This window comes from Acromyrmex echinatior, chromosome 10, assembly GCF_024713525.1.
Source record: "Acromyrmex echinatior isolate Ae372 chromosome 10, ASM2471352v2, whole genome shotgun sequence".
Classification (NCBI taxonomy): Eukaryota; Metazoa; Arthropoda; class Insecta; order Hymenoptera; family Formicidae; genus Acromyrmex; species Acromyrmex echinatior.
In genome coordinates, this window is record NC_141861.1 from 10,863,816 (window position 1) to 10,876,535 (window position 12,720).

The 12,720-nt window shown below is 30.2% G+C and overlaps 1 protein-coding gene across 1 annotated transcript in view; it reads right to left on the minus strand.

The window, feature by feature from the left end:
• Window positions 1-501: 501 nt before the first annotated feature.
• LOC105149103 (band 7 protein AGAP004871-like) overlaps window positions 502-12,720 on the minus strand; it is a 67,990-nt gene continuing 55,771 nt past the window's right edge. The window contains exon 3 of the mRNA XM_011061280.2: window positions 502-9,527. Coding sequence (XP_011059582.1) covers window positions 9,429-9,527 — 99 coding nt within the window. The 3' untranslated portion in view covers window positions 502-9,428. The remainder of the gene's footprint in view (window positions 9,528-12,720) is intronic.

Genomic DNA, 12,720 nt, shown 5'->3' on the forward strand with positions numbered 1-12,720 from the left:
TCTCCAAATATTATATATAATTATATTATTTTTTGTTTATTTAACAAATATATTTATTTCTATTACAACTACAACACATTTTGATTACTGGGTTAACAAACATAATTTAACGAATTTTACTTGTTACATCTGTAAATAGTTTTGCAGATATTTGCAAAAAGAATTTGCTGTTGTATCACTGGATTCATAGGAAATTTTTTTTCTACATAAATTTGTATTCAATCAGAATTATTATGTGTCCATTTTAACTTGTGTCCAATTGGGACATAATAACATGTTTATTTTAAGATGGTTCTTCAATAAATCAAGTTATCATAGAAATATTTAATTTTTTAATGTTGAAGTTTATCAAACGTGACGTGTGCAAAATTCTGGGGTAGGTTAAGGGGATGCTAAAGTTGTTTTACTTTACCATCATTTCCACTCGGTGAAAAATCTCCGAATTGGATTTACGGATTGCAAAATTGTTATTATATTAGGTGTTGGAATTAATTCGTAGCGTTTTTTAATGAAAGAATGTTATTTATTTCACATGAGCATTAAAAAATACATTAATGAAAGTACTTCCCATCACTTGTAAAAGAATTAAAGTATGCACAAACAGGATCCTCAGCTGTACTGGATTTCATGAAAAAATCGAAAAAAAGTTAAAAAATTCACTTTTGGTTTGTACAGTTGTCACTCAGGTATATATTTGCTTGATATAAGAGTTTTAGAGTCCATATCTTAAAAATAAGTGCAGCCGAGACCACATTAGTGGAACGAACGATACCAAGTTTGTAGAACTAACAAGGGAACACAATCGAGTGAATTTCTCCGATTTAGATGAGCTTTTAATATGTTGTTCTACGGACAAAAATAGGAAACACGTATTTTTTTATATATGCTGAGTCGTACATTAAGGGGATGAAATCCTTCCATAAAATAAATCGGTTTTTTTCTTTCAGATTGAATATCATCGAAAATGTAAGAGATAGACAAAAATTTTCAGAATGAAATTGAATGGCTTCAAGTTCTTTAGAACTATAATAAAAAAATATTTTTTAAAATGATTTATTTATACAAAAAAACATTTTTTTATTGTAATCCTATTTTATTGTAATTCTAAAGTACTGTCAATAGCATTCAATTTTCATTCTACAATTTTTTTCTATCTCTTACAGTTTTGACGATACTCAATTTGAAAGAAAAAAAACAATTTTTTCAAGGGAGAATTTCACCCCCTTAACGTGCGACTCAGCACATATAAAAAAATATGTGTCTCCTATTTTTGTCCATACAACAACATACTAAAAGCTCATTTAAATCGAAGAGGTTCACTTGATTGTGTTCCCTTGTAAGATTGAAAATCTAGAAAGAAAGTTTTTTTAGAGTGGGAAATACGTGTATATGGATGCTTTACAAAAACTGGAAATGTCAACAGAACCGAAATTCCGTGTAGCAGTAGTTGCGCGGTTTTGCGATAGATGGTGTTAGATAAGAACAGATGTATGTGTTTGAATAAGAACAATATATAATATAATATAAGAAACGAATCAAATATGTCACTGTTATCGAATTTGGAATTAAAAAAGTCTGTGCTATCGATCTCAAGCAAGTTCGATAATCGTTTAAGGTTTAAGATTTAGGGTTAAGATTTAGGGTTTAGAATCCCTTTAAGGGAATACTGAAGCGCGATGGCCGAACATGATAGAGCTCGATAGGTACAGACTTTTTTTAATTCCAAACTCGATAATAGTGACATCTTTCATTCATCTGTCGCATTCATCTGTCCTTATTTAATATATAACGTCATCTTTTGTAATATCAAATATCTACTAGATACAATTATTGCTTTGTTTACGAGTCGGCATTCCAAATCTTCGCTCAACGTTCATATACATATCATTTGCAGTTAGATATAAATTTTACTTTTCAAACTTTTATCTTAGTTCCATAAACTCAATATTGTCTGAGTAATACGCTTAGTAGACAGCTGCACTGTCGTTTTGGTCCATACGAGCTATAAAACTTTTGTATTAAGGAAACATCTATGTCGGGTGATAGCTTTATGAGTTGAAAAAAATGTAAGTTTTTAACTTTTTCTTCGATTTTAGTATAAATCTATTGCAGCACTATCAAATTTTGTGTCTACTTTAATCCTACCCTGGTGAAAAAATTTTGTTGAAATTATTTCACGTTTTGGAACTTTTTAGCAAAATTTCAGCATTTTAGAAAAATTTCAGTTTAATTTCAGCGATTTTTAGTTGAAAAATTTATTTTCAACAAAATTTCAAAGAAATTTCAGAAAAATTTCAGCGATTTTTCAATATTTAGCTGAAATATTCATTTTCAATGAAATTTCAACAAATTTTTAGTAGTTTCGCTGAAATGTTCCAAAATAGAATAATTTCAGCGAAATTTTTTCACTAGGGTAGGATTAAACCAGGCTATAAAAAGACTTTTTGTTTTATTCAGTAAATTCGAAGATATATCTATCTGTAAAGTTTCAACAATTTGGCCACTCCAGCATCTTCTTAATGATGAAATGAGAGAAAAAAATATTTGAATGTAACTTTTAACGTATAACTTAATAATAGGTACGGATTGGTACGCTTCTTTGACTAACTATACACAAATATTGCCATAGAATTTTCTGAGAGAGAGAGAGGGGGAGAGGGGAGAGAGGAGATCGTATAATAAAAAAAAATTAATTATAATAGTCACAAAAAAATAATAGGTCAAGGATCATATTTAATATTAAAGTGGCAAAATATATCGAGTAACATAATTTCACCTTGGTGAAGGTGCAATTCTTGATTTCATTACAGATCGGAATATTTTTTTTCCTTCAATTTTTTTTAAAAATTTTTTTTTTAAATTTTAAACCCTCTTGTAACGTACACTGTAATTCAATAATGCAACGATACCAAATTATCACTAGAACAAATTGTACAAGAAGTTAATTATTTTTTATGTCATCATTTTTGCATACTGTCGTTTGATACTATTATTAAAATATAAGATAGTTTCTAATATTTTATCCAGCAGATATTTGTGATTTTGGATGGGCCCTGGTAAGGCACCCTAATTTTTTGTACTTTATTAAACAACCAATTTAATCTGTATCTGTTTGAGACTATGTCCGTTCTGAATTAAAATTGCAACAATTCGACATCGTATGGACGTAGTGTGTTCCTCATGGATATGTGTATTATATACAGGGTATCTGATAATTCTTCTGACGGAGTTCATGAACATGTAGATCGGACTAAACTGAGACGGAAAGTCCTCTACCATTTTACAATTTTCGCAATAGTTAACGAGATATTAGTTTCTTAAAGATTATTGAATACGCGAGTCCGCCGAGCTTAAGCCTATACAAAATGTAAGATCGTAACACATAAGCAGTAAAGAAATCGTAAGATTGGATTCTCGGTCTCTATCGTGATTGGGCAATTATTGATTACGTCTTATGGTCTTACGTTTTTGTATGTGCTATGGGCTTTCCTACTATGCTAAGCGTACTCCCATTGCTAACTTAGCGCGTGGGTAGTGGAGAATTGAAATGGCCTGGCAAGCGCGCCGTTTGAAGTTTGGAGACTCTGACCTCACTGATCCCAAAGCGCGCGGGGAGTGAGATAAGCGTCCCGCACACCGCGAGCCTCTAAGCTCGAACGGCATGGTGCACCTGCTAGGCCATTCCCGCTCCTTTCGGCCTGCGCGTCGTTCAATCGTGGGATGTACCTTTGGTAATAGTAGGTCGGACGGATGCGCGTATTCGACTATCTTTAAATGTTAATATCTCGTTAACTATTATGCAAACTGCAAAATAGAAGGTAGAAGATTTCGACTCAGTTTAGTCCGCTCTATCTTCTCACGGGTGAGACCGAAATTTAATATTACCCTGTATATATAAAAAGAAATCGTGTTAATCGGAATCTAATAATGCGCAATAGTTAGTATTTTATATCAAGAAGAAATGTGTAAAATCCCGATGCGGTTGTATTATATCTTCTGTTCTGTCGAGAGAGAGAGAGAGAGAGGGGGGGAGGGAGGGCGAGAGAGAGAGAGGGAGGGGGAGGGAGAGGGAGGGAGGGAGAGGGAGAGGGTGAGAGGGGGGAGGGAGAGAGAGAGAGAGAGAATCAAAGTTTTCAAATTTAACTTAAAATTTATGAAATATTAATTTTTGAATGGATTTAACCGAATTCACTATTAGATTGCCCCTCAGGAAGGTTTGCTAATACATACTCAAATAACATTTTGCTGGAATTTTGCTGAAAATTTGTTTAAAAATGTTGCAAACAATTTGCTAACAACATGAGTCTTTATTTGATGCAATATTGCAAGCAAATAAATAGACAAACTGTAGTAGAGTAACTTTACAGTAACTTTGCGGCAACAATTATGATAAAAGTATTTGATTATGGCAATATTGAAGTAATTTTGCTTAGCATCAAAAGCACAAATGTTAATTTGGCAATTATGGCAACATGCAAGCAAAATTTTATTTAGCAAATGTTTTTGCCATTATCATGGCAACATTATGACAACAAGTACCACTAAATAAATTACACTGCTTTGCTTTAGCACGAAATGTTATTTGGGTAGACGAGGATTCGAATCTGAATTTCCTATATTCCTTCAATCATGTTTGTTCTTTTATTCTCTCTCAAAATCTCTTTCAGAATTAAAAAAACGAAGAACATAAATCTCTTTCAGAATTATCTTGGATCCAATTAGGGAACTCGTTGATATAAAATTGCGAATCCAATATTCAAAATGACGAATTAAAATAGTGTTTATGCTCACATTTGAAACCAAACGAATAATAAACATAAAATCAAAAAGACATCACTGATCCAGAAATTAACATTTCATAATTTTTAAGTTAAATTTGAAAGCTTTGATACTCTTGGCAAAACAGAAGATATCCGATCACATCGGGGTTTTGGACATTTCTTCTAGGCGCATAAAATACTAACTATTGCACACTATTAGATTCCGATTGATATAATTTCACTTTTTTGGATCCATTATAATATACAGGGTGTCCCGCAATTATTGACAAAGCTTTCTTGTAAATAGAGCGGATTAAACTAACAAGGGAAACACCAGATGATCGGGGATTTTGATGCGCTTTTTATAGGCTTCTTGAGCGAAAAAAAAAACGATACAACGTTTCAGCCTTTAGCCCATAGTTCTGAAGAAATCGATTTTTGTCACTTGGTGTTTTCTTTGTGAGGGAAAAATCATTTATGATTTTACAATTTTTCCTCTTTCTCTCTCTCTCTCTCTCTCTCTCTCTCTCTCTCTCTCTCTCTGTGTGTGTGTGTGTGTGTGTGTGTGTCAAAATAACTAGGAAAGTAACACGCAATGCAAAAACAGAGTTGGAAAGCATTAATTGCGCGAATTGTACCACTCACTCTAGTGCAGACGCCCAGCCGTCTAAAGCGGCACTCAGTCCAGTCTATATGACAATGGTATTACATTCTTACATTCTTTGTTACAGTACAATTCGCTGATATTATTTTTTTTTATAAAGGGGAGACAATTGTTCCGTCTATCTATATTATGGCTGCGTTCGGAAAGCATACTACCATCGCATCTATCTTTCCTTGTTTTACATTTAACGATAAAGATAGAATAATGGATATATCCCTGATGAAAGTAAATCGATTGAAATCTCTTAAATACTCTATAAAATCATTGAAATAAGAAATTAAAATGACTGAAATATTATTGAAAATATTTCATACTTTTAATATGGAAATATTATAAATTTAAAACATAATGAATAAAAATTAATGAAAAGTAATAAAAATATTGAAACTAATACAAATATGTTTAATATTCGTACTGATTTATTCACAGAAATTGAACACTAAATCATACTGAAATTATACTGAAATTATAATGAAGAGTAAAAAATAATAAAAAATAATGCAAATATATTTAATGTTTATACAGATTATTTAGGAAAATTAAACATCGAATTATGAAGTATCATAAATCCTAAAAATATTTTTGAAAATGCATGAAATAAGTAAAACATAGTATTTTTACTGTTTTATAGTACACTGAAATATGCTCAAATACTATGAATTTTAAAATGAAAATATTTTAAAGGTAATGACATTGAAACGAAATATACTATATATTGTTTTTATAGATTTATTAATGAAAGTTATCAAAAGAGGAATACTAGAATTAAAATATTGAAATTAATAAAATATGAAAAAAATATTGAAATCTGTTGAAAAATAAAAAAATCAGTTTATATTATAACAAAAAGCGTTGAATTCATCTTTCTAGAATCACCGCTTTCGAGAACCGATACCAGATGGTATCAGTTCTCATATGTAAAATTTAGTTGCCATTTTCTGTATAAGCAGAGCTATATAATCGATTATCTGCAGTTTTATGTTTACATTTGTTCATGATTTTCACATATAGTTTAGTATATGCATTGTATTTTTGTACCAACGCGAAACTAAATACAATAACATTTTGTATTGAATTATTTATAAAATATATATTAACGAATTATAATAAAATCTTAATGAAATTATACTGAAAATGGGTCAATTAATATAATTTCAATACGAAATTCAGTAATAATTTTATCATTATTTATTACGTTGATTGGCTGCGGAATAGAGGTTTTCTTTGTCCTGCAGCCAATATTGACATGTTTGAAAAATTTGTCGTGCGATAAAAAATGGATGAATGTAATATAGTCTAAAACGTACGTTTATAGATTTCTTTGTCCTGATTAGTCAATTACACTATCGTTAGGTATTATAGCACTAAGATGCATGCGGGAGCAGCACACTTACACATAGTTCAATTGCACACACCACTCACATCGATTTCCTAATAAGTTTTAACTTACTAATTTTCCATGACTTACTAAGCTTTACCAATGAAATTATGTTATTTTAAATTAGCTAATTACTAACAATATAATATATTATAGGACCGTATATGTGTAATAACATAAATTATAGAAATCAAAGCCTCAAACGGCTGAATCTTAATGCTTGTATGATTCTTATGTGAATTTATATACTATGTATGTAATCCCTAGAATCGCGCGCCGAAATGATTTTTTGGTCTTGAAACGCTCTACTAAATTACCGCAGTAATATCACGAATTAAATTGACTAGCAATTTAACAAATTTTTGATGTTTATTCGCATTTTTTTAATAATATTGAATGACATATTAAAATCTGTAAATAATTAATTCTTATTGCGAAAAATATTACCTCGGCCGAGAGTCGAACCCGGATCTCTTGCATTCCGTGAGAGCGTCCTAAGTCTTTAGACTACCGAGGCCTAGCTACCGAGGCCTTTTAGCTAATTACTAATTGGCAATTAGCGATGTGAGCAATTGATACAATATATACCCGATGCATCTCAGTCAGAAAAGTGACGTTGGTATAACATTCATTCCACAGATTCAATTCATTGAACAGATTGATAATCAAATGTACCTTAAAAAAACCGACTTAGTTTGAATAATCACATAATATAACTTTTATAACTGCTTGAAATAGTATAATATAAATATATAATAATTATATATATATAAACATTTGACTGCATGTGTATACATTTGCTAATTATTATTTAATTAAAAAGAAGTCGATTCAACAATAGATCGATGTCGAAATCAATTAATCAGCCATCAACCTCTTCGATATAAAATAAAGGTCACATCAACGTCTCTGATTAGGTACAATTTCAGTAATATTTTATCACTGATCATTACAATTTTAGTAATATTTCATCATTCCTCATTATATAAAAAATTTTCATCAAGGATGTTCCGGTGTACACTGCTAATACTAGAAGTACTGGAAAATTATTACTATCACATAATGAGCCGTGACAGTAATTCTATCTAATTCCATCAATGATGTTATAAATACAGGGTTGACAAGTAACTTGTAACGTCGTTACTGTTATAAGTTATTCTTTTCGATAACGAATGGATAACGATGTTACATTTTCTTCTGATAACGTTCATAATAACGTAGTTATATTTTAGGGGTAATAGTAATGATTTCACTAGTTACTTTTATCATTTTACTTTATTTTTAGCCATGTAAAAGTTTTAATCCTAACTAGACCGTATATACACACACACACACACACACACACACACACACACACACACGCACGCACGCACGCACGCACACGCACGCACGCACGTACGCACGTACGCACGCACGCACGCATGCACGCACGCACGCACACACACACATTTATTAGATTTTGAGCTTTATTCCTTTAAAAGATAGAATTCTGACTTCTCTTTAGAATATTTATCGCAAAAATCTGCATATTGCCCTGATAAAATGCCGAGTAGGCGATTCCGAGGCATTCCTCAGTACTCATGTGGTAGTTGTGCATAGGGAGAGTTTTACAGTAGTTAGTTGGGACAGTCATCCTCAGGGATGCAGCCGCATTGAATCCTGCACGCTCAGGGATTTTGGATCCTGGGTGTCTTTCCTCCGGGGACGTCTCTCTGGATCGTCCTCAAATAGTTGGGCTTACAAAGATTTTTCTCCCCTTGCAAACGAAAAAAAAAAATAATGTTTTTCATATAATAGCGTTTTTCATTGGCAGAATTAGTGCGCACTATTCTAATTTAAATGTAAAAATGACATATCTCAATTGATAAAATAGCTCAAAACTATTCGATATTTTATCGAACAACATAATAAAATGTATTGATGATTTTGAGGTATAACTCGTTTCTATATTTTTATTAAAGATATATCTTTACATCGATCTTTGTGTACAACAGCTTTAAAGCATGAGTTCTATGAACGAAAAACGCTATAATATTCTATTAGTGTAAAAAAAAATAATAAAAAAGTAACGATTCGTCACATTTTGAGTGATGGTAACGGTAATGAGTTACTTTTGCAAATCAATAATGAATTATTTTTAGGAAAAAGAATCGCTAACGCGCGAGTTATTTTTCTAAGGTAACGCCAATCCTACGTAAGTGATACCCATATTTCCACTGCGATTACTGTAGCTCTCGAGATAAGGCAATTACAGTGTAATATAGTATCGAATAAAGAAAGTGTAAAAAATATTAGGTATTAGTTCTAAAAATAAATAAGTTCTTTGAAAGAACTATCGCTACTATTGAACTATGTTATTGATCCTGTAATTAAGCATATTGATACTTAGTACGCTTGTTCGTCGTATCTATTTTATGATTGCACCGGTAAAAAGAGAATAAACCATAATAGCACTGATAGCACACTTCCCGAACACAGCTTATGGATGTAATACGCAAGCATGTTAAATATATGAATAAATCGCCAAACGTCCTTCATAAAGCTTCAGAAAAGTTGTTAATCTTCTTCTCCGTCGTTGTATCTTGCGAAACGTGACGTACGCTTTCTTCCTTTCTCTTTTTCATAATTATTCCCTCGGTAAAGCTTTCATAAAGTATGTCATCATATCGATTGGTAGTGGAAACACGATGGTAGAGTTCTTTTCCGCTGATATTGTATTCAGTGTCTAAAATTAAAAGAAAAGAGCAAAAGTAAAACGGTTCAAAAATATAAGTGACAACAATGTCTAGTTGACAAAATATTCAACCAATAATAATATTGGGTTAGGGAAAAAGTCTTTTTACATGTAGCCAACAGATGGAGATTTGGTCGATTTTTCCAATGATATATAATCTAATATGTCACACTATTGTGTGACGTATTAGATTATATATCGTTGGAAACGTGCTATTTCATACAACATACATTTTAAAATAGATTGATCATAGATTTGAACGATACTGACGCATTCAATCAAATTTGAAAATGAGTGAAAATCAGGACATTTCCGACACATTTTACTTTTTTATTATAAAAAAGGGAAAAACGCTGCGCAAGCCGCAGAAAAAATTTATTGTGTTTATGGAGAAGATGCTCTAACTAAACAAACAACAGATTTCGAAATGGAAATTTCGATCCCACAGAGCATGTATTGTAATATTGCAATAATATTACAGTGAGATTACAATATTGCAGTAATATTGCAACTTGAAATGCAATATTATATAAATACTAATTATGATATTACATTGTAATATTGTAGTAATTTTATTAAATTATTACAATGTGATTATTTTGCAATATAACAATGTTGTCCAAATATTGCAGTGAGATATACCGCAATGCAGTGTTATAGCAATATCATCCAAATATTGCAGTGTGATATATCACAATGCAATATTACAGCAATATCGTCCAGATATTGCAGTATGATACATTGCATTAAAGTATTATGATATTGTTTAAATATTGCAATACGATATATCACGAAACAGTATTACCGTAATATCGTTCAAATATTGCAATGTAATTTATCGCATTACAATATTACCGCAATATCATTTAATAATTGCAATGTGATATACCGTACTATAATAATACAGCAATATCATTCAATTATTACATTGCAGTTATTTATCGCATTACTGCAATAGCGTTGAAATATTACAATGCTTTTTATCGCAATGATATCTTTTTAACATAAGATACGATTAATATTATATTTTGATTTATTATTAAATAAATATTAAGTGTAAAGAAATTAAAAATATAAATTGGATATATAAAAATTAGATATATGAATTAGATATATAAATGAACAAAACTTGCAATGGATATTAATAAGCTGTATTATATTTTATATCTTATTTGTATTTATTAAAATTCTATTTAATATTCATTTATAATTTTTTCAATTTTCTAACATTCAATATTTTTCTCATGTTTTTAATTTTTTTTATTATGACTTTGTCATATATATTTTAGAGTGTAATATTAAGCAATAATATTTTAGCAATTAATAAAACTAGATTAATGATTGTAATATATCATAATATTGCAGCAATATTGCAAAAATATTTCAGAAATATTCCTGCAATGAATTTTTTGCGGATATTTATTTTTGTAACAATATTTAAATGACATGATTGATATATTACTGTGTGATATTATTGCAATATTACTACAATATATGAAAATACTATTGCAATATTATAAATATTAACGTAATATGTAGAAATATTGCTTAATATTATAATAATATTACAAAAACATCACAAAAATATTTCTGCAATAAATTTACCTCGGACATTTAATAGCAATATTTATATAATATTACTGATATATTTTTATGCAATATTATAGCAAATTTGTAATATTATTGCAAGATTACTATAATATCATATGTTGCGTGAGATGTCAAAGATGCACATTATTCTGGTCAGCCTATTGTGTTAAGGAGCTAATAAAACCGTTTGGGACACTTGCGTAAGGCTGGATACACAAAGCGTGATATTTGGATTCTACATAACTTAGCGGTAAAAAATTTAATGAATCAAATTTCTATTATATATTATAAATCGCTACTGAAACAAAACGAAATTAAGTTTTTTCTGAAAAGATTGATAATCATCGATGAAAAGTGGATATATGATAATAATGTTCGAAAAAGATTGTTGAAACAAAATAAAGCATCACAAACAATCGCAAAGCCTAGATTGACGCAAAGAAGGTGATGCTGTATGATTGATGGAACTGAGAAGGAGTCGTCCATTATGAACTGTTGCTGCCATGCAAAACGTCCGATCTCTACTTTCAAAAACTAATGTAATTAGATCAGTCTATTCAGGAAAAGCGGCCAGAACTGATCAATAGAAAGATGTTGCCTTTCATCATGATGCTAGGCCATAGACGTTTTTAATGACTTGACAAAAATTGAGAGAACTTGGCTGGAAAGTTTTGATGAATCCATTATAGTTCTAATCTTGCACCGTCCGATTACCATTTGTTTCGGTCTTTGTAGAACTCTCTTAATAGAGTAAATTTGACTTCAAAAAAGGTTTGCAAAATCATTTATCTCGGTCTTTCTATCGAGAAATCATGAAAGTTCTATATTGATGGAATAATGGCTCTACCTGAAAAATGGCAAAAGATTGATCAAAACGGCAGATATTTGTAAACAATTTAAAAAGAGATCTTTAATAAGAGACTTGTAAACAATTAAAAAAATACTTATTTCAATTATGCTCCAACTTGTAAAAAAACTTTTTCTCTAATTCAATATATTGGAAAAGAAAATTATATGCACACACAATGCACACAGGTAATAGAAGTACGCATTATTTGTAACGCGATTATTTTTTATTGTTACTTATGATAATAGTTAATGATAATTTATGAATTTTTTGTGACGATATTTGTAACGGATTGGAAAAGTCACTCATTGTCAGTCTCATTGCTGAAAAAAAAGTATAAATCTTTTATTTATAACTAGTTACTTTTATTCATTACTAGTATTATTACTGTATCATTACTAGTATTATTACTGTATAGAAAAATAATTCCCTGATGCGTACAGATTACTTAATACTTTTTTTCAGTAAATAACGCATGATGACAAATTACTCTTCAAAATGACTTTCTTAATCTTAGCGTAACTTCAGCGTTAAGTTAATTATCATTATAGTCCTAAAAATATAGTCTTAAAAATTGCAACATTATCAAATTATTATCATAAAGAGTAATTATTTATCATTAGAGCAACCTTGATCTTGACATATATTATGACCTTGAGTAACCTCCAATAAGTTTTAACCACCGCTCGTTATTCGTAAAAAGTTATTATAAAAAAATTTTTTAAAATCATGTCTTGTTTCAATTAA